At 45.6% G+C, this 22,958-nt stretch overlaps 1 protein-coding gene across 2 annotated transcripts in view; it reads left to right on the forward strand.

Moving 5' to 3' along the window:
- GABBR2 (gamma-aminobutyric acid type B receptor subunit 2) overlaps positions 1-22,958 on the forward strand; it is a 359,081-nt gene that overhangs the window by 182,542 nt on the left and 153,581 nt on the right. For both annotated transcript variants that reach the window (XM_060300705.1, XM_030829817.2), the window contains exons 5-6: positions 5,678-5,743; positions 15,167-15,367. In XM_060300705.1, the coding sequence (XP_060156688.1) occupies positions 5,678-5,743; positions 15,167-15,367 (267 nt within the window). The remainder of the gene's footprint in view (positions 1-5,677; positions 5,744-15,166; positions 15,368-22,958) is intronic.

A 22,958-nucleotide genomic window follows, 5' to 3' on the forward strand; every position in this document is an offset into this window, starting at 1 on the left:
AGTCGGAGCAGGCCTGGGCTTCTCACCACTTCACCAGTGCCCACTGCTCCAGGTCAGGGGCACCTCCCAGCCTGCATCATGGCCGGCCTCTAATAGCTCAGCCACCTTTGGGCTCATTGCACCTTACCCCTTTCTACAACGTTGAACATGGTTTCATTTGATTTTTCAGCAGCCCAGTGGGGTAGTGGGGTAGTGTGCGTCTGTAGGAAACCAGGAAGCTATTAAACGTAGGCTGAGACAGATGCAGAGATGGCAGGAGGTCAGTGTCAGGGTCAACCTTGATCTTCTAGCAGGACCCCACACTGCTGTCACAGGGAAGCAAGATGGGTTGCCTTCTTTCCTGCTCTTCTAAATGCACATCAGCTGTCTTAGTGTCTCAGGGTTACACTTGCTGCTCAGGTCCTTTGACCTCAAAATCCATAGGACTTTTCTCCATGAGTCATTGCTGCAGACTCGGTACTGAGCCCCAGCAGCCCAGGCCTGGTGGGGTTGGCCTTCTCAGTGTGGGAGGTAATATATAGGAGTGAGTGGTCAAATGCTTGGGCTCTGGGGCCAGACCCACATTGGGTCGAGGCCAGAGTCACCACTTCTTATCCCTGTGACCTGGTGTCTTAGGTTGAACTCCCTAGAAACAGAGCCTGGGATTCTTGTGAAAGAGATTTATTGAGAGTGGGCTCAGGAGAAGGGGAGAGAAGCAGGATAAGGCAAGAGGGGAGCTAGGCCAGAATGCCTTTTGGCTGGAGATGGGTTTAACCTGGCCTCATCGCATCTCTGGAGCACAGTCTGCACCACAGAGCTGGTCCCACCTTTCAGCAAGGGGGCTGGAGTTTTCTACCCATGTGAGTCAGTCACTGGCTGCTATGGGATGTGGGGCACAACATGGCCTTCTAGGGCCAGGAAGCTCCCCTTGGCTGAGGGAAGTTCTCCAGAGAAGGGAGGGAGCTGGTGGCAGCCCACCATCGCTGCAGCTGGGTTGGGTGCACTAGCCCCGAGGAGGGGATCCAGCAGGACCAACAGTGTCTGCTGTGCCTAGGAAAGTTGCTTAAGTCTTTGGGCCTCAGTTTGCTCATGAAACTATCCAGAGTGAACATAATTATAGCACGTACCTCCTAGGGCAGTGGCTAGAAAGAGATCGGGAGCTGTCATTTATTTTGACTCTGCTAGGATCCCGTGTAAAGTGGGGGTTTATACAGTAGTGCTTTGAATTGAGTCATCCTTCTTAAGTGTCATTTTTTATATGTGAGATTTTAGCTCCCTTTAAGGGCCCCAGAGACAAAGAGGTCCTAGACAACAGATGAGAGGGGCCAGGGAAGAGGAAGGGAAATCCACCCAGGGTTTGGACTGAGTACCCCTCCCCAGGCCTCCTGCCCCATGGCTGTTCCCTTCCATTTTTGCCCCCCATGGGTGTGGCCTGTTGAGGGTGTGAACATAGGTCTCTGCTACCATCCATTACCTTAGATCTAGCCCTCTAAAAAGAAGCTGTCATTTGTCTGATCTCGGGACATCTACTTTCACTCCAGGCGGCCCCCTGCAGAGCCAAGAGTCCATGGCAGGGCTTTTTGAGACCCTGCCCTCTGCCACGTTCCAGCTCTAACATCACAGCACCATTCTGCACTGTCATCCTTAGAGATGGTCATGGCTGTCCTCCCCTACCCCTGGCAGTCCTTCAACTGCCCCAAAGCCCTTTCAGCCATAGAGGAGAGTGCACTGATACCCCTGGTAGGGAGGTGGGCGGGCTTGGCCAGAAGCAGGGTCCACTGCCAACACAAAATCTCTTTCCTCTCTCTGGATTTTAAGGAAAACATACAAGTTATGCAACATTGAAAAGTGTGATTCTGGAACTTTTGTGAGAGTGTGGGTGTGTTAAAAACTTTTAAGATTCCCCCGATCCAAAATGTTTCCCTTCACCCCTGAATCTTCCAATAAATTGCTACTCCAGAAAGAAGAACCAGGCATATCCGCACTTTTCATACTCTCAGGAGAACTCCTCTGCCCTGGGAGTACACATATCCCATTTTGAGAAGCACCTTCAACTCTTTATGCTGCTCTCATGGGCCCCCTAAGGATCCCAGTCCAGTCATATTTCCCATTATCCTCTCCCTACCCTGGGATCCAGGCTCCACCTGCACTGAGTGCTGGCTCGTCCTCTTTTCTCCCAGGCTTTGCAGCATCTTGCCCTTCTTACTCACTGTCTAGAGTCAGAGTGGGTGTGAATAGCTTCCTGCATCAGGCATAACCTGGCCCCGGATAGGCTCTTTCTCCAGGACCCTCTAATGGTCAGGGGACACCAAGGCAAGATTGCTGGTTTTGGGGTGCTGTGCTGGATTTGGGAAAGATTTTTGCCTCTCTGGGAAGGGGTTAACAAGATCAGCGATCCCTTGGGCCCCCATCCAGTCCTAAAAGTTTGGGAGCATAGAACCAAGTAGCCAATGCAACTTGGTTGTCATGGCAACAGAGACACTAAATGGTCCACAAGTGGCAGAGCTGTTTATTTATCTGTTAGCAGGTGGTCAGGTGGTCAACCATGAAGATGCGAGTCCCTCGGTCCATTCAAGAAATGAACATGGTGAACCCAACCAGTACCTAGGCCCTAGGCTAGCAGGATATTAGTGCAGTTGATGATAATAACCAGCAGATATTGAATAGCCAATGTGGGCCAGGCATTGTGCTTGTGCTTCACACAGCATTCATTCACTTAATCACAGATTTAATACCTATTTATTGATATATGTGTCATGCCTTGTTCTGGGAGCTGGAGACCCAGAGATGGATCAAGTTATCCTCAGTCCAATGGGGAAAACAAACAAGTAGACTCAGGCCATGATAGAGGGAAGCACAGAGTGCTCTGGGCCCACAGAGGAGCAAATGACCACCAAGCCTAATGGGACAGAGATGGTTTCTCAGAGTAGGAATGCCTGAGCTAAGGCAGGAAGGGGGAGTAGCAGCTCTCCAGGCACAGCGTGTAGGGTGGGAGGGAATGGCATTCTGGATGAATGAACTTGTAGAAAGAAAGAAAGGGGACAGAGTGAGAAAGTGAACGAATGAATGAGTGAATGAATGAAGGAGTGAATGGCAGACCATTTAAGAGAACTGCAGGTAGTTCATTCTCCCTGCTGTGGAGGAGTAGCAGAAAATGTGATTAGAGAAATGAGCAGGAGTGAGTTGGTAAAAAATTTGGAATGTTCCAAGGAGCTCAGAGTTTGATCTGTAAAGCTCCAGGAGCCATGGAAAGATTTTACATAATCAAATTTCAATCTTGGAATGATCCCCTTGTGTGCTTTCTGGAGACTGGGTGGATGGAGCAGGACTAAAGGCAGGGATCCAGCTGGGAGGCTGTAGTGGTTCACCACGTAGGGAGTGATGGTGGCTAAACCCAGGGCAATGGGGCTGGAGACATGGGGGCGATTCAGGAAGCTAGTGAGCAGACAGAACCAACAGGCCATGGTTATGGCTAAGATGAGGAGAGGAGTGAATCTAGAATGGCTCCCAAGTTTATGATCTTAGGGAGTAGGAGGTTGACAACTCTGTTCTAGAGATGGACAATACAGGAGGAGGAAGTAGGCATGTTGGGAATGATGAGGAGTTCAACTTGGGGCATGTTGAGAGAATCCAAGTGGAGGTGTCCAGGGGGCAACTGGAGAAAAGTCTGGGCTGGGGAGAGAGACTTGGGAGTCCACAATGCTCAGAGGGGAGTTGTGGCTGGGGTCATGAATGAGATTGCCCAGGGAGAGTGATGAGGGCAGAACTGTATGGAACACCAGCATTAGGGATGGGCAGAAAGACGAGGAGCTGATTGAGAGTCTGAGCAGGAATGACCAGGAGGCAGGAGGGAACCAGGAGAGAGCACCATGGAAGCCAGTGGGTGGGTTTCATTACCATGAATCCTACAACCACTGGGTCAGGCAGGGAATATTATCCCCATTTCAGAGATGAGGAGATTGAGGCTCCAGGACATTAAGACCCAGGGTCATGTAGCTGGTCAGTGCCGGAGCTGGGATGTGAACCCAGGTCTCTCTGACTCCAAAATCCAATAAGCTGTTTCTACTATACCGTGTTTAGCAACACAGGGCTTGGCACAAAGTAGATGCTCCATAAATGTTTGCTGGATGGATGGATGGATGGATGGATGGATGGATGGATGGATATGGGTAGGTGAATACTGTTAGCAGCAAGAAATGCTATAAAAAATTCAACAAACAAGCAGAAAGACCCTGGAGTGTGCCCGGGAGTATGGCCACAGAACAGAAGCAGCTTAGAACTTTCTGTAGCATTGCAGCCATGGTGATGACAAAGGCTTGCCTTCCTTCAACTGCTCTGTTAATGATCTTTTAAAGTCCTTTCAGAGGAAAATTTTTTTTCTTCTTTCCATTCTTGCTTGCAAATGAAGGGTGATTTTAGAATCCAAGTCTTTTTTATTTTGCTAAAGTACATGATGAGTAAAATGGCCTCCCAGTCAGCACTTTCCAATTTTGAAAGATGCTAAAAACTGATCTTTAAAGGGATGTTTCTCTTCTTTATGCATCAAAGAGCCTTGAGGCTTGCTGGAAAGGACGGGGTAAATGGCAGCAAGGTAACATCACCTGCAGGGCTGAGTGTCAGTGCGGAGGGCAGGACTGGGATGGAGCAAGCGTGTGGGCCGGGGCCTGGCTGGTTTCCTGGAGGCTACCTGTACATCCTCCTTCTGCCTGTTCTATATGGGGGCAGGGCAGGGTCCCTTCCCCTAGAAAGCAACCGAGAACCCCTTACCCTGACCCAGGAGGGAGCCTCAAGCAGACACTCAGTAAATGTTTGTTGAATGAATAAATGAGTGATAGGACCCATGGTACAATATATACCTATTAACCATATTGAGATATTAAGATAATAAGTAACCATTTATAGAGCTTTTGAATATAGATTTTCCTTTGAAATAAAGGGAGAAGAATAGGTTGGGAGAAGGTTATAAGACACTAATTCTAGCTGGGTGTTTACTCTGTGCCAGGAACTATGTTAAGCACTCTATGAGGATTATCTCATTTAGTCCTCTCAGCAGCCCTCTAAGTACTGCCATTATCTGCATTTTGCAGATGAGGAAATTGAGGCTAAGATGGGAAAAGGAGCCACTTGAGGCCACCCAAGTGGAGCTGAGATTTGAACAAAGCTGAGAACTCAAAGAGACTCTGAAACTTCTTAATTGGGAAGCTCTGTGGACTCGAGAAAGGTGGAAAAGTCTAGAATACTAGAGGGGGAGGGGGTGTTGGCTGGGAACCTGTTTCCGCTGCCAACTCCCCTGGGGACCTTAGAAGTTACTTTCTCTCCTCTGGCCTCAGTTTCCCTATGTGTAGAGTGAGGACGGAGAGCAGACGCTGTCTCAGTGCCCCGGAGCGTTTGCCTGCCCTTGTTGGAGGAGAGCAGGGGAGACAATGAGGCTCCTCAGAGCCTTTAGCCTCCAGCCCCAGGGTTTACCCACGAGACCACGCAGGGCCAACAGCAGTAGCTGAGGGAAAGCTGGGCCCAGAGAGAGCCATAGATCCAGGCTCGGCTGGGCTGGGGGGTGAGGTTTTGCCCTGCCCACCCCCTCAGGCAGAGCTCTTGCTGGGGAGCCTGGGGCATGTGAATGATCCCTGCCCGCTGCCTCGAGCCCTCTGGGCTGTGCCGATCACACGCTCACCTTCACATCGTGTCCTTCTGTCCACAGGGCAACGACGTGCGGATCATCCTTGGCCAGTTTGACCAGAATATGGCAGCAAAAGTGTTCTGTTGTGTAAGTAACACTTTGGTTGTGTCATGGATGTCTTTGGGGAGGTTCATGAAGCGTTTTCTTGCACTCAGTGTCACTGCCTGGTCCTTGAGTGGACCGGAGTCTGGGGTGTTGGAAGCAGAAGTGTTATTCTCACTGCTCTTTCATCTTTCCGTGGAGCTAAAACCCCAGGACTCAGAACAGTGCAGTTGTAGGAGGAACCAGGAACCTCAGTTTACCAAACCCACTGTCTTACCATTGCTTCAGCGCTGCCAGCTAGTTTTAAGTCTCCTCCACCCAGCCTTGCTTAATGGAGCAGTGCTGTGTGCACCACACAGAGGGAGACACCAGATTCCAGGGCGAGACCGGGAGGCCTCAGACCCCTTCCTGCCCTGTAAGCAGGGCTCAGAGACTCAGGTTTAGCACAGACCGTCAACTGTTCAGTATCTACCACTGAATCCTTTTAATTGTCTGGTGTGTGATAGGTGACAAAGTATATTCTTAAACCTTATCTCACTTAATCTTTCCAATAACCATGTGAAGCTACTATTGTTACCCTTGCTTTATTGTACCCTACTATTGTACCCTTGTTACAGATAAGGAGCTAGAAGCCTAGAGAGGTGGAGAAGCTTGTCCAAGGGTTGTTTTATGGCAGAACCGGGCTCCATCCCCATTCACCTGATTCCCAGTCAAATCCTCTTTTCTCCACATGATATTCTTTTTTTTTTTTTTTTTTGTGGTACGTGGGCCTCTCACTGTTGTGGCCTCTCCCATTGCAGAGCACAGGCTCCGGACGCGCAGGCTCAGTGGCCATGGCTCACAGGCCTAGCCACTCCGCGGCATGTGGGATCTTCCCGGACCGGGGCACGAACCCGTGTCCGCTGCATCAGCAGGTGGACTCTCAACCACTGCACCACCAGGGAAGCCCTCTCCACATGATATTCTAACCTGAGCATATGTAAGAGTTCTAACACAGGGACTATGTCTTTCCATTCTGATGCCCTGGCTCACCCTCCTCCACCTCAGGGTCAGGAGAGAAATCAACAGAATGAGAGCCTAGTTACATGAATTGTCTACCCAATAAGCTCCTCCTCTTAGACTGAGGTTATTCTAGGTGCGGTCTCTAGTGATGGGCCACAGGCCTCTGTTTTCTTTGACCTTTTTTCAGTAACTTGGATGAGATTGTAAAAATAGGCGTATAGGAATTTTAGAAGTTGTGAAATATGTTGGAAGATAGCCAGGGTGTAAAGAACCTTAACAAGCTGGAATGTTTAATTGAATCCAGGAAGACTAAATCTAATAGTCCCAATATAAGGTTATATTAGAACAAATTGGGCTGCCTATGTCCAAGATGATAGAGGTATAGCTGAGGAGTACTGTGCGTTTAGAACAAAAGAGACTTTGGAGTCTCAGTTGACCTCAAGGTTACCGTGAGTAACCAGTGTGAGCACAGCTTCCAGGGAGCCGAGGTGACCTCAGGCTGCACGTCCACAACTAGGGCGGGTCGTCCCTCTGCTCTCTGCTGGAGAGACCCCACCTGGGGTATCCTGCTCAGCTCCTGGTGCCCCATTTCAGGAGAGATGCAGAAACTGAAAAGAGCCCAGGAGTAAGGAGAGAGCAGCGACCGGAAACCATAGTCACCCAGGGATATTTCCTCATGAAGGCCCAGGAGCAAAGTGGGAACCACCTGATCACCTTTCAAAATAGCAGGGAGGAAGGAGAAGCTATAGGCTGACATTTCAGGGGACGCTGCTTGAAGCTTAGTGCTCAGGAGTCAGTCTGCTTGGGCTTGAACTAGTGGTCTGCAGCTTAGTAACTGAATTTGGGCTTGTTGACACTTTCTGAACCTCAGTTTTCTCATCTGTAAAGTGAGGATAATAATAACACCTGTCTCATAGGATTGTTGTGGAGCTTAAATGAGCAAAAACACCTTGCATAGTGGCTGACGTACAGTGAGCCCTCAGCAAATGTCAGCAACCTTTTTTTATTTGTTTATGTAAGGTCTCTGAGGATGGAATGGACCACCATTGGGCTGACGAATTTACTAACTGATGGACTTTCCTAGATTGTGTTAAGCATCCTGTGTCTCAGTTAAGGGTAATTAAGGAGTATTTCCATATGAAAATCTAAGGAGGAACATGAGAAAAATTGAAAAAAAATGGAGCAAATTGATTTAATACATTTTATTTCAAAAGTCATAATACTTTGCATGTTACCATCTAAGGTCCAGAAATGGCCCATTTAGAAAAGGAAAATAATGCTCCAATTAGAAGACATAACTTTTTAGAGAAGAAGCTGGGTTTTTTGGTTTTTTTTTTTTTTTTTTAAAAAACCCAAATTTGTTTATTTATTGATTTTTGGCTGTGTTGGGTCTTCGTTTCTGTGCGAGGGCTTTCTCTAGTTGTGGCAAGCCGGGGCCACTCTTCATCGTGGTGTGCGGGCCTCTCACTATTGCGACCTCTCTTGTTGCAGAGCACAGGCTCCAGACGCGCAGGCTCAGTAGTTGTGGCTCACAGGCCTAGTTGCTCCGCGGCATGTGGGATCCTCCCAGACCAGGGCTCGAACCTGTGTCCCCTGCATTAGCAGGCAGATTCTCAACCACTGCGCCACCAGGGAAGCCCCCTACATATCCCCAAGACCTTGCAAATAGCTGGCACATGGTGGATGATTGTCGATCAATTGAGGAAAAGTAAATTAATAAAAATGATCTGTGAAGTTGCCACACTGAGCACTGGCCATCTCCTGTTTGCACAAAATGCAGACAGACCTCCTATTTTTTTCATTTGTTTTTAGTATTTATTTCTTTATTTATCTTGGCTTCACTGGGTCTTAGTTGCAGCACGCAGGATCTTTTAGTTGCAGCAGGAGGGATCTTCTTTTAGTTGCAGCATGCAGGCTCTTAGTTGTGGCATGTGGACTTCTTAGGTGCGGCATGCATCCGGGATCTAGTTCCCCAACCAGCAGTCAAACCTGGGCCCCCTGCATTGGGAGCACAGAGTCTTACCCACTGGACCACCAGGGAAGTCCCCTCCTGTTCTGATTTGAGCCAAACCCTAAGCTGAGGCGTGGCTGTGATTTCCCTCCATGCTGTGCACTGTGGTTATTTTCTGAGTGGCATTTCCAGCAGCATGGTTTCTATTTCAGAACAGACGGCATGGCTGTCTTCCTCTTGACCCAAAGCCCCAGGCTGCTTGCCTTCTACACAGCACGGGACATCATCCCAACTCTTCATCCCACTTTCTTCTTCCTCTTGGACTTTGGGTATCTTCAGATGGACTTTTTCTTAGAGTCTTTGCTGGCTGCTTTATTCACTGAGTGGTTTCTCAGAAGTTTTTGGTTGGGGGTTTATTCCGTGTGTCAGACCATCAGATGGATCTGCCTGTCAGGACTGTCAGTCTTATCTGGTTAGGAAGGAGTTCTTCTGGCAGGCCTGGAAGGTCCTGAGGAGAGTCTTCTCAGTGTCCTCACACTGAATCAAAACTCTGGTGTGTGATGGAGGGAGGGGCTGCTCGGAGCAGAGACCCTGGGAGAGAACCTCTCCACCCATGTCAGGGTCAGAGCACAGTGGGATGGAGACAACCGCATCTTTGCCATCCAAATGCTGCAGTGCAAACTTTGCAGCGTGTTGCTGCATGTTCTTTTTGGTTTTGGTTTTGGTTTTGGTTTTTTCGCAGTACGTGGGCCTCTCACTGTTGTGGCCTCTCCCGTTGCGGAGCACAGGCTCTGGACGCGCAGGCTCAGCGGCCATGGCTCACGGGCCCAGCCGCTCCGCGGCATGTGGGATCTTCCCGGACGGGGGCACGAACCCCTGTCCCCTGCATCGGCAGGCAGACTCTCAGCCACTGCGCCACCAGGGAAGCCCCTGCATGTTCTTGAGATTGGACCTGCCACCCAAGGGGAGAGTAGTCTCTAGCAAATGCAAGGACTATTTATAGCCCTGTGGCAAAATGTTCATTTCAGTTCCAGCAAAGGACGAGCGTGGCCTGTCGCTTTTGTCTTCTCCTCCCTCCTTGGTGGTCTATTCTAAATTCTCAAGCACTCTGACCTGGGTTCTGGTTTTAGTTCTGCCAGCTGTGTGACCTCAAGCAGGCCACTTTACAACTCCAGCCCCCGGCTGCCTCACCTCTAAAATGGAAGCGACAACCCCTGTCTTATTGGCCTCATACGATTGTCGAGAGGCTTAAACAAGGCCACCGAAGGGTGACTGTGATCCCAACTGTTAACTGCTTTACTGATGTGAGGATTTATTACTATTATGGTTATGAAATGCCTATAAAAGGGAAATATCCTTCTTGCCTGAGGAAGTGAGGAGGCAAAAGGAAACAATAAAAAGAGGAAATTGGATTTTTAAATTACATCATGACTACCTGTCTGCAGCTAATGAGAACAAAGTCGTTCATGGGACTGAAGAACATGAGCTCAAGACTGCCCATCATCACCTGGTAGGGCCCATTTGGTGGCCACAGGTCCTGAGACCACATTCCTACTAGAGACAAAAACAATGAAAACCAAGGTGACCAAGTAAACTGAAAATGTGTTCAGTCAGTCACTCTACAACCATTTATTGGGTGCCCTCTTACACCAGGCACTGTGCTAAGCACTGGGGATCCTGGAAAGAGCAGACACCACCCTCCAGGAACTCCCTATTTGGCAAAGGAGACAGACAAAGATACAAGCAGCTTCTTAAGGCTCACATGTCCAACAATCTCAGCCCTTCTGAACGTGAGAATACCAGAATGGAGGCCCAGAGGCCTCTCTGCAGTTGCTTTAGACACTGTGTGCTATATTTAAGCCCAGTCTACCTCCCTTGTAGGAGAGCCTTTTAGACCCTCACTCAAAGCCTGTGCTGTGTACTTTTTTCGGCACGTATGTTTAACACTCCCTGCTTTCCATAGCAGTTTAAAAGCAGCAAATTCAGAGTAAGGAGAGGGATTTCATGACAGTGAAAGTGACAGCCTAGACCTGACAACTAGAAAGGAGACAAAGCCATCAAAAGTAGATCAGAGGGCTTCCCTGGTGGCGCAGTGGTTGAGAGTCCGCCTGCCGATGCAGGGGACACGGGTTCATGCCCCCGTCCGGGAAGATCCCACATGCCGCGGAGCGGCTGGGCCCGTGAGCCATGGCCACTGAGCCTGTGCGTCCGGAGCCTGTGCTCTGCAACAGGAGAGGCCACAATAGTGAGAGGCCCACGTACCAAAAAAAAAGTAGATCAGAAACTCCAAGAACAATAGTCTGGGGCCATTTGGTGTTTGGGCCATGCCCGAAAGTATCACTGTGCATGGCCCATAGGAGTGGTTAATTTTCAGAATAAAACCATGAGTTCTGGAAAAGAGAGTGGCATGAGAAGGAGCAGCCACAATGTTCCCGCACGTAGTGTTGGCCAGGCATGGTACACATATTACCTCATTTATTATTTCTTTTTTATTGAAGTATAGTTGATTTACAAACTTGTGTTACTTTCTGGTGTACAGAAAAGTGATTCAGATATATATTCTTTTTCATATTCTTTTCCATTGTGGTTTATTACAGGATATTGAATATAGTTCCCTGTGCCATACAGTAGGATCTTGTTGTTTATCTATTTTATATATAGTAATTGATATCTTCTAATCCCAAACTCCTAATTTATCCCTCCCCCCCTTTCCCCTTTGGACACCATAAGTTTATTTTCTATGTCTGTGAGTCTGTTTCTGTTTTGTAAATAAGTTCATTTGTGTCATGTTTCAGATTCGACATATAAATGATATCATAGTATTTGTCTTTGTCTGACTTATTTCACTTAGTATGATAATCTCTAGGTCCATCCATGTTGCTGCAAATGGCATTATTTCATTCTTTTTTATGGCTGAGCAGTATTCCACTGTATATATGTATCACTTCTTCTTTATCCATTCATCTGTCGATGGACATTTAGGTTGCTTCCATGTCTTGGCTATTGTAAATAGTGCTGCTGTGAACATAGGGATGCATGTATCTTTTCGAATTAGATTTTTCTCCAGATATATGCCCAGGAGTGGGATTGCAGGATCATATGGCAACTCTATTTTTAGTTTCTTAAGGAACCTCCATACTGTTTTCCATAGTGGCTGCACCAATTTACATTCCCACCAACAGTGTAGGAGGGTTCCATTTTCTCCACACCCTCTCCAGCATTTATTATTTCTAGACTTTTTTTTTTTTTTTTTTTTTTTTTTTTGCGGTACGTGGGCCTCTCACTGTTGTGGCCTCTCCCATTGTGGAGCACAGGCTCTGGACGCGCAGGCTCACCGGCCATGGCTCACGGGCCCAGCTGCTCCGTGGCACGTGGGATCTTCCCGGACCGGGGCATGAACCCGCGTCCCCTGCATCGGCAGGTGGACTCACAACCACTGCGCCACCAGGGAAGCCCTATTTCTAGACTTTTTAATGATGGCCATTCTAACCAGTGTGAGGTGATATCTCACTGTAATTTTGATTTTCATTTCTCTAATAATTAGCGATGTTGAGCATCTTTTCATGTGTCTATTGGCCAGCTGTATGTCTTCTTTGCAGAAATGTCTATTTAGATCTTCTGCCCATTTTTTGATTAGGTTGTTTTTTTGTTCATATATTACCTCATTTAATTCCTACACCAACCCAGTGAGATGGGCTTTGCTTTCCACAGGCTATAGATGAGAAAAGCAAGGTCCAAGGAGTTGTGTGCCAGAGTTACCCAGCTGGTATGTGGCAGAGAATCTAGTGCCACTTGACTATAGTCTTTTTTCTTTTTTTTTCAAAAAAATCAGTAGAAAAAATTTTATCTTCATCAAAATTGACTAATATTGTAAACAAAATGTGTTGTCATTCAAATGGACTGAACTTCTGTTTTCTGGAAAATTCACTCACAAGGAACACCTAACAGAACAATGGCAGGTCAGACAGCTATCACAGCAGATCACTGGGAGGCTCCTGACTTCCTGCTCCATGCTGCCTCTAAATTATCACACAGTCTTTGGTCTCAGAGAATAATGCAAATCTGCTTTTGCATCTGATCAGAAGACCTCCTCATGTCCTCACTAAGTATCTGTTGACGCTTACTTACCATACATTCGTAATAAGTGGCGCTACCTTGCCTCAACCTTTTAAGACTGAGAAAGCTTCCAGAAAGTTTTACTTTGTTTGTTTTGCTAAGAAAAGAGAGAAACTTAAAAAAACAGGCTTTGAATCTTGTCCTCTTGACTTAGCTGAATGTGTTTGAGCAAATTCCTCAATCTCTGAGCCTCAATGTCTTCATCTATAAGATAGAGATAATAGCACATAACTCATAGGGTTGTTGTGAGAATAAAATAAGATAATGTATATAAATGGCCTAGCACATAATAGGGGCTCAATATATGTGAGTTCCTCCCTGCCAGGGAAAGATGAGAGTTGTGAAGTCTCACAGGTTCTGCCATTGATTAAATGACCTGGGGTCATTGGGATGACGCTTTTGTTCAAAGGTCTAGCCCCCAGCCAGTTTTGTTGAACTGGGGTTTTGTTATATAATTGTAATATTAGGGCTCTCTGTGTTTTTTCTACAACAGTTTTGATTGGGGCAGCATTACAATGTAGTTGCTGGAAAAAATGACTATGATCTGAGGCTGCATTATGAGAAATACAGTGTCTAGAATGAGGGAGGTGAAAGTCCCATATCATTAGAGGAGTCTAGAGAAGAGGTGATGTGATCATTACCTTGAGATAGTTGAAGGGCTCTCTTATGAAACAATTTCAGTTTAATCTCTGGTGGCTTCACTGAATCAATGGACAGAGGCCATAGAGATGGAATCTGAGCTTAAGCTAAGGAACAAATATTCTAATTCACACTTACCCCAGTGAGATGCTCCACACTGCAGGCTGGGCTTTTTCAGGTGTTGAGAGAGTCTTAGAAGAGTTGCCTCCTCAGATGTAGGAATGAAGGGAACACACCTCTAACTCTTAGACTCAACAGTAACTATTCTCTAATATACACAAATATAAAGGGCTCTGGCCCACCCTTTCTGGGCAGACCGTCGATTAGCATGCTGGAGCCTAAGTGGAGGGCAGCCAAAATGTCCCTGGCATCCAGAGCAATGTTGCAGGCTTCTTTCTCCACACCCTTCTGGCCTCTATGCTGTCTCTGTTCTAAGCCAGGGAACATAAAGGAGTGTGACGTGAATTGTTTCCCAACGTGTCCTCCTGACATAGGTGGCTCCCTAGGAACAAATTGCTGGATCGTTTAAGGTGCACATTTTTTAATGTATACAGTTCATCACAGTGCGCAGAGAGCATTTACGTACACCACTGCTCTCTGTAGTCACTTCTGGGTGTTTTGATTACTGATAGGAATGTGAGCTCTACTCCATTCTGGACCCAACTCTGATGGAATGTGACATACCTACAAATTGGGATTTTCTGGGTGCATCTAAGCTATCAAAAAGCATGCTTTTCCAGATAAAAAAATCATCACAGTAAGAATTAAAGCCAAATGGGGGTATATTAGAACAGTCTGACAACTTTTTGTTTAAATGGGAGGCAGGCAGTGTGGCTTTGCAGCGTAAGAGTAGGCAGACCTAGGTTCCAGACTGTGGACCTTGGAAAAGTGACTTTCCCTCTCTGGTTTCCAGTTTCCTCATCTCTAAAATGAGGATAATAAACTCTGCCTAGACCATCTCAAAGGGTGGACATGAATGACAAAAAAGATGCGTGTAAAGTATATAAATATAAGGGACTTTTTTTTTAGGATCTGGATTTATGTACACCATGCTTTGGGTAAAGATTTAGAGAGATGTTCAGTTTGCCAAGTGACATCTTATATAAGTTGTATGCTTACATTAAATTTTCTTGGCCCCTTGCAAAATTGCTCCGCCCTGGATTATATTTTAAGGTTATGATCTCAGCTTTTAGTAAAGATCTATACAAAAATAGCCTTATGAAATCTGTTTGTTGTAGGGGTGGTGTTGATACCATGCTAGCTAATTTGACAGTGACCTCCATATGAGGCATTTTGTTTAGGGATTAAAGCCTAGAAAACATTTTGTGTCCCTGAAGAACTAGTATGTTTTCTCCTTACTGAAAATAAGAGCTATGCAATTAATATTGTTGCCCTTTTCTCTTGGGCTGCCAGGAAGTTTGTGGTGAAATATGTAGCTTATATCTATAGCGTTGGAACCTTTGGTGGACTTGTCTACGTTCTGTTCCCTTTACCTCCAATAAGCATATTATAATCTATATTTTCCCAGGCACTTATGTTTTTATTTTATTCAGTGTTTTATTATTTTAATATACATGTTTCCTATAAACTACCTTATATCCCTTGAGAGATAATGAGGAGGAGACCAAGCAAGTAATAGAAAAATTAACAAATCCTCTAGTACGAGGAACCCTGAGTCCCCTCCACCTTTCCCACAGGGTACAAAGCTTTGAACAAATGTTTGTCTCTTGGTGCCTTCATGGTCAACCCATCTGTTGCAGGCATATGAGGAGAATATGTACGGTAGCAAATACCAATGGATCATCCCGGGCTGGTATGAGCCTTCCTGGTGGGAGCAGGTGCACACAGAAGCCAACTCATCCCGTTGTCTCCGGAAGAATCTGCTTGCTGCCATGGAGGGCTACATCGGCGTGGACTTCGAGCCTCTGAGCTCCAAGCAGATCAAGACCATCTCAGGAAAGGTTGGTGCCTTGGCCAGCTCATTTCAGCCCCCAAGCCCATCTCCTTTAATCATGCTGTCCAATGATGTTGGCAAAAAGCACCTAGATCTTGTTCTGGCCTTTGCTGTGTGATTTTGAGCAAAGCATGTGACCTCTCTGAGCCTCGCTTATCTGTTAAATGAGGATATCCAGCTCGCTACTGCATGGCCTTCTAGGGAATTGTGGGAATCAAATGAGGTAAGGGTGCTTTGTAAGCACGTAACATAGTGTATGCGTAAGGGGTGGAGTCGTGACTAGTATGGGACCAACTGCAGGCACTGACTTTCAGACGAGGCCACCATTTCATCCTGTGCCCCTCTGACCTGGAATGTCATTTCTCAGTCTCACTGATGCTCCTGTCAGCCTGGAGGAGACGAACGACCCCACAAGTAGACTTGGGGAAACATGTACTAAAGACCAGAAAGATTGGTCCAAACCCCAGTTTTGCCACTTACCAGCTGTGTGACCTTGAGCTTGAGTTCTCTGAGCCGCTGTTTCTTCATCTGTAGAGTGGTGGTGAAAATATCTTCCTCCGGGGTCAAAAGGTGGGCTGAATGGCAGATTGTGCAATGTGACTGGCATGGCACCTGACATCTTGTGCCGTCATAACTAGGAGGAGGACCTTGGCAGGGTGCTTAGGTCCTCAGGCCTCCACTAGGGATGTTCCCACTAGGGATGACTAACCCCTGGCCTGCTTATCTCATAGGGCTGTGAAAGAACAGGTAGTATGGTGCATGTAAAAGTATTTCCAAAGTACACTATTCTCTATCAGTGAAAGCATTATCAAGAATCAGGTGGTGACAGTCCCAGTGAAGATGGCAACATCCATCTCTCAATTCTAACCACCAGCCAAAGTTCAGTACAGCAGAGCACATGATTCTTTTCTGTCTCCTCTGATCTCAGATTTTTAAATTCTCTGCCAACGTTCAACTTCATTTAAAGGATCAACTTCATAGTAAAGTAAAAAATATATATATTATTTTTATCCATTATTTAATCTCAGTCAGAGCCAACACTACAAGAATGATTTATTGATTTGTCCAAAAAGGGCAAATCATTAGGACACATTTTATAAGCAGCTCTGTAGATCACGTGACACCTGAGAGATCCTGGAAAAACACTTTGGGTAGAAAATGTTGAAAGAAATATTTTCATACCAAAATCAATGACAATATGAAGTTTTTGGAGATGCTGACTAATGAGAAGAAACAACTCATTTTTATTTCAGTAGGTATTATTTTTAAAGTTGTTGAAGTTTACAGTTTATTAGAAGATACTTGGGTCCAGGGATACCCTAAACTTTAAAAATAGTATAAAGTTTGAGGAAAATACAAAAACTAAAATTCTGTACAGGCAGACAGTATAATAATTAAAATGAGAGACTTAAGGAAGACCAAAGATGTAAATGATTACACATGAGATCTGTGAAGCTAAGTGGGGGTAAGGGCCATGAGACGCCCCAAGGGCCTCAAATGTCGTTCCAAGGAGCGTGAATGCTGCCCGGGGTGGGCGAGCCATGCACAGATGTGAGCATGTGCACAGGAATGCATTTTGGGAAGATCATTTTTTGCAGTGTTTTTTCAGAGTAAATGTTTTGACTTGATAACATCTCCCAGGTCACTGACTTTCCTTTTTAATTTTAAATTTTTAAATTTGGGCCTGGTGAGGAGGCTGACCTCACCCCCATATCACTGTGCCCATGAATGGACACCTTGGGGCTATTCCTGGGACTGTTCATTTCATCTCACAGTGTGGGCCACCCACTCCTGGGCCTCCCAGGATGGAGCAGTGCCATCAGAGCAGAGCCAGGCAGACTCCCAGCTTGGGGCAGCTTCTGAAATTCCAGGCGACCTAGTCCCTGTCCCACAGTCTTTGAGACAAGAGGCAGCATTTCTTATATTATCTTGAGGTCAAAAGATAATTGAAGTTACACGGGGAAATCTGAAACTCTTTGCCTCTTGGACTCAGAGGGTTGAGGACTCTCCTAGAGGTCATGTAGACCAGCCTCTCTCATCAAACTCTCAGATCCTTCCAGTAGCACAGGAATCACTACTTGTTCCCTAATTTTCCCCACTGGTCCCCATCCCTTGTCCCTATAGGGCCCATCCCTCCAGTTGTAACTTAACAGTTCCAGGGCCAAGACTAAGGGCAAAATTTAAGGGGGTGCCAAAGACCTCAATGGAAAAATCCATGATGAACAAAATATCAAAATTTTAAATAAAGACAAGATCCACAAACCAAGATTAGGGTGAACTGATTTGAGTCACATAATTACAAGAACACATCTTGTCTTTATTTAAAATTTTGCTCATCGTGGATTCTTTTTTTTTTTTGCGTTAGTTTTGATTTTTTAATCTTGATTACTGAGGGTTTTGGCTCCTTCTTCCATTTTGCCCCTGAAGGGAGGGCCTCACTCACCTCCCCCTGGTCCTTGCCCTGCACAGGTTGTGTTCATCAAGCCCCTTCCCATGCTCAACCCATGCTCTGCACTTCCTCTTGTTGAGTGCTCTCTCCCCAGGGTGTAGGGCCCAGAGTTGATAAGGCATTCGTATTTGTGGTCTGACCACAAGCCAACTTCGTCAACCAATCTTCAAGAATGTATGGCTAAAGGAAGTTGTAGAAAGTCATGAAATAGTTCTTGAATTTGATTTTGCGGGGTATGTGACTGCTGGGGACCGTGTCAGCATGGCACAGGCTGCTGGGTCGATGCCTGTATTCTGGGGTCCATCAGTATCCATGAAGACAAGCAAACACGTATAGAAGGAAGTCAGTGGACTCTTGCCATCTTCACTGTTTACACATAGGAAAGCTGAGGAGCAGAAAGCGGAAGGGCATACCCAGGATCCTTGTGGTGGGTTGAAAAGTGGCCCCTAAAAAGATATGTCCAGACCCTAACACTTAGAACCTGTGAATGTGACCTTATTTGGAAAAAGGGTCTTTGTGGATGTAATTAATTTAAGAATCTTGAGATGAGATTATCCTGGACTACCTGGGTAAACCCTAAATCCAATGACAAGTGTCCTTATAAGAAAAAGGCAGAGGGAGTTTTGCCACTTGGGGAAGATCACGTGAAGACGGAGGCAGAGATCGGAGTGATGCGTCTACAAGACAAGGCACGCCAAGGATTGCTGGCAGCCACCAGCAGCTAGAAGAAAGGCACGGTAACAGATTCCCCTTGGAGCTTACAGAGGGAACCAACCCTGCCAGCACCTTAGTTTTGGTCTTCCTGGCCTCCAGAACTAGGAGCAAATAAATTTCTGTTGTTTTAGACCACCCAGTTTATGGAAATTTGTTATGGCCACCCCAGGAAACTGATACAGTCACCCAGCAGGTCAGGGACAGATCCAGGAGTGGAAGCCAGGACTGCTAAGTCCCCACTCACTGCCCCTTCCCCTCTACCATGCTCTCCCTCTAGACATGTGACATGCTTAGGAGCAGAGCACATCCAAATCAGCCCTTTCTGTGATTTCTTAGCGGGCCCATTAGCAAGTGGCAGAACAGGACAGTATGGGTCTGGTAATCAGGAGATCTAGTACAAATCCTGGCCTTGTCACCAATTAATCTGCCACCTCAGCTAGACAGTCACCATCCCTGGGCCTCAGTTTCCTCGACTGAAAATGAGAGATTTGGACCATATAACTCCTGGCGTCCTTTCACAGTAAAATTCTCTGTAAGTATGGTATTGAGTTATTACAGCAAGCTGTGTGATATGGTTATAATGTTAAACCCTGGAACCCCCAGGACAAAGGTAACTCCTGATAAAGTCACATAATCAGGTGCAACAGTGGCCCCTCTTGAAATGCATTCTCCGTGGTTGCCTCTTCCATATGCCTGTCTCTGGTGCCAAGCTGTCCCCAGCTTGCTCATGGGCACCCAGGAGATTTCTGGTAGGAGGAATAACAAGGTCATGGTCTCCCTCCCGAGCATGTTCATCAGTCCCTTCCCATTGGAATTTCCAGTGATGGGACAAGTGCAGACATTTGGGCTTCCCCGAGTACATTCAGAGCTCAGTCTTTCAGAGCCTCACGTAAACAGCCTCTGGATACTTGCTTTGGCCCTAAAGCCTCTTTCTCCTTGTTAAACTTCCGCATCACCACTCTATTTCCCCAAAGTGACTCTGTTGACATTGGTGATTTCCAGTGTCAGCTTTCACTTTTCAGCGTCCCACTGGGTTTGTTTCCACTGTGAGCATTTACAGTTCTGGTGTAAAATTCCAGTGATGGCTCAGCCTCTCTAATAAGGACATTCTTCCCGTTACCATTCTCCTGCTGAGACACACAGAGTTGGGCCAAGGCACCAGATGGAAAAGTTCACAGAACCGTGGAATCAGTGGGAATCTCAGAAGTGGGCCCCAACCCTCCATCAAAGACACAGGCTCATTCTTTGGAAGAGTTTTGTAATGTTTTCTGGCAAGAAGCTTCTGTGACCACCCACAACTATTTATCCAACACAGCAGAACAAGAGGAAACAGAAATCTAGTGAGTCCTCAACTTAGAGCAATGACCTGGGAAAAGCTGCACCCATCTCATTGTCACTGCCATCAGAGCGCCATAACAAAGAACCTGGGGATTTTAGGGAAGCTCTGGGCTCTCTAGAGAGGAGGAAGGGAAGGTGCCATGGAAAAGGAGAGGTGCTCCCCAGGTAGTCGAGCTTTACAGTGCTGCTGCCTCTGCCCATACCTTCCCCACAAAGCTCCTGTTCCCTTCTGCTTCCCTAAGTACCACATCCCTGGGAGACAGGCGGTGCGGCAAAGGAATATGGGCTTGGGAAGAAGCGTGTGGTGGCCTTTTGGCACTGGTTAGATGTGAATCTTGGCCCCACCATTTCCCAACTGAGTGACTCTGGAAGACAGATAGTTGTTCATGCAACATCCATAGCCCCTCTTCCCCCTCAGTAACATAACTCTTGTTTTTAACTGGGTATGTTGCCGCCCATCTGAAAATGTACATTTCCCAGCCTCCATGTAGCTAGATACAGCCAGGATTCTAAGTCTAGCCAATGAGATTTAAGTAGAGGTATTATACAAGACTTGTAAAATCTCCTTTAAGGGGAGAGCTTGCCTTTCTTTTTCCTTCTCCTTTGTGTTGGCTGGAATATGGATGGGATGGCTGGAGTTATAGCAACTATTTTGGATCAAGAGGTGACCTTGAGAAGGAAACTTTATTCTAAGATAGCAGAGCATAAAGATAAGAGCCTGGGTCCCTGGTTACACTGTGGAGTTGCCATAGCAACCCTGCACCACCTACCCATGAACATCTTTTCCGTGAGAAAGAAAGAAACTATCTCATTTAAGTCAGTGATAATTTTTTTTCTGTTTTATTCAACTGAACCTAATCAATAGTGATGCAGTGACATTGGGCTAGTCATTTGGCCTTTCTGAAATTGTTTCTCATTATACTGGAGTAATAATATCTCTTTTACAGATTTAGAAGGATTAAATGAGGTAATACAGAGGAAAACATCTTGCCGAGTGCCAAGCACACAATAGATGCTCAACAAATTGTAGTTCTCTTCCTCCATCAGCGCAGTAGCCTTATGGGCAGGAGAAAGGAGTAGTGAGTCAGTTTATACACACAAATATGCTCTGGTTTGTTGTTGGGATTTTACTGAATCTATAGACTGATTTAGGAAAAACTGACCTCTTTGTAATATAGGGTCTTCCCATCCATTCAATTTCTCTCAGAAATGTTTTGTAATTTTTTGTGTGGAACTCTTGCATGTATTTTATTTGATTTATTTATAGGTATTTGATGTATTTCAGTGAATATATGTGCACATTACTATTGGATGCATGCTTGGGGTGGTATTTCTGAGTCATAGGGAATACATATGTTCAGCTTTAGTAGCCACCACCAAACAGATTTCCAAAGTGGTTATACCAATTTACACACCCACCGGCAGTGATTGAGAGTTCCAGTTGGTTCACATGCTCACCAACATTTGGCATTGTTAGCTTTTTAATTTTAGCCAATATAGTGGGCGAGTAGTGGTATCTCATTTTTGTTTTAATTTACATTTCCTTGATGACTAATGAAGTTGTCGATCTTTTCATATCGTTATTGACCATTTTGATATCCTCTTTTATAAACTGCCTATTCAAGTCTTTTGCCCATTTTTTCCACTTGGATTCTCTGCCTGTTTCTCATTGATTTGTAGAAGTTCTTTTTGTATTCTGGATATGAATTCTTCGACAGTTATATGTATTACTTATATCATTTGTGTCCTGTTTAAGCATCTTTGCCCACCCAAGCTCATAAAGATATTTTTCTATCTTGTCTTTTAGAAGTTTGTTTTACCTTTCACTTTTAGATATAGAATTCACGTGAAATTGATTTTATGTAAGGTCTAAGGTAAGATCAAGATTAATTTTTTCCGTATGGATAGCCAATTGATTCAGAACCATTTATTGAAAATCCTCCTTACCCCCCCATGCTATAGTATCATCTTTATCATAAATTAAATGAGTATATGTAGTGTGGATCTGTTTCTGGACTTTCTGTTCTCTTCAATTGTTCTATTTGCCTACCCTTTAACCAATACCACACTGCCTTAATAATTGAAGTTTTATAAGACCTGATGGGTGGTAGTGTTAAGTCCCTCTTCTTCTCTGAGATTTTCTTGGGTGCCTTGAACCTGATGTCATGTTCCATTTTAGATCTACTCACATATTTACACTTCCCATTACTTTTCATTCCTCCCTTCATTTCTGTTCTGTTTATGATCACTGTCCTTCTGCCTGAAGAACTCCTCTTGGTCTTGCTTTTACTGCGGGTTTGCTGGAGACATATTCTCTCAGTTTCTGATTGTCTAAAATTTTCTTTCATCTTTAAGATTGAGAGATATATTAACTAGGTGTAGAATTCTAGATGGTTTGTTATTTTCTTTTAGCACTTTCAGATGTCATTTCATTGTCTTCTGGCGTCCATTGTTTCTGTTAAATCAGCCATCAGCCTTATTGTTGCTATTTTGAAGATCATGCATCCTTTTTTTTTTTTTCTCTAACTGCTTTTTTTTTTTTTTTTCTTTTGTGGTACACAGGCCTCTCACTGTTGTGGCCTCTCCCGTTGCGGAGCACAGGCTCTGGACGTGCAGGCTCAGCGGCCATGGCTCATGGGCCCAGCCGCTCCACGGCACACGGGATCCTCCCAGACCGGGGCACGAACCCGTGTCCCCTGCATCGGCAGGCAGACTCCCAACCACTGCGCCACCAGGGAAGCCCCTGGGTTTATCTTGATTGGAGTTTAAGCTTTATGGAACTTCATGCATCAGTGGATTGATATGTATTTGGGGAAATTCTAGGAAAATATCTCTTAAATATTGCTTCTACCTATCCTCTCTTTCCTCACATTTTAGGACACCAGTTATACATGTGCTATACCTTTTCAACACATTCCATATATCTCTTATGTTCATTTCCTGTTTTCTATCCTTTTTTCCTCCCTGTGCCTCAGTCTGAATATTTACTACTAACCTTTCTTCCAGTTCACTAACCTACTTTCTGCTGTGTCTAATATGCTGCTTCATCCATCTGTTGACTTCTTAGTTTCATTTGTTGTTGTATTTTTTAATTTTT

The sequence above is a fragment of the Globicephala melas genome, chromosome 6 (genome assembly GCF_963455315.2).
Source record: "Globicephala melas chromosome 6, mGloMel1.2, whole genome shotgun sequence".
In the NCBI taxonomy this organism is placed as follows: Eukaryota; Metazoa; Chordata; class Mammalia; order Artiodactyla; family Delphinidae; genus Globicephala; species Globicephala melas.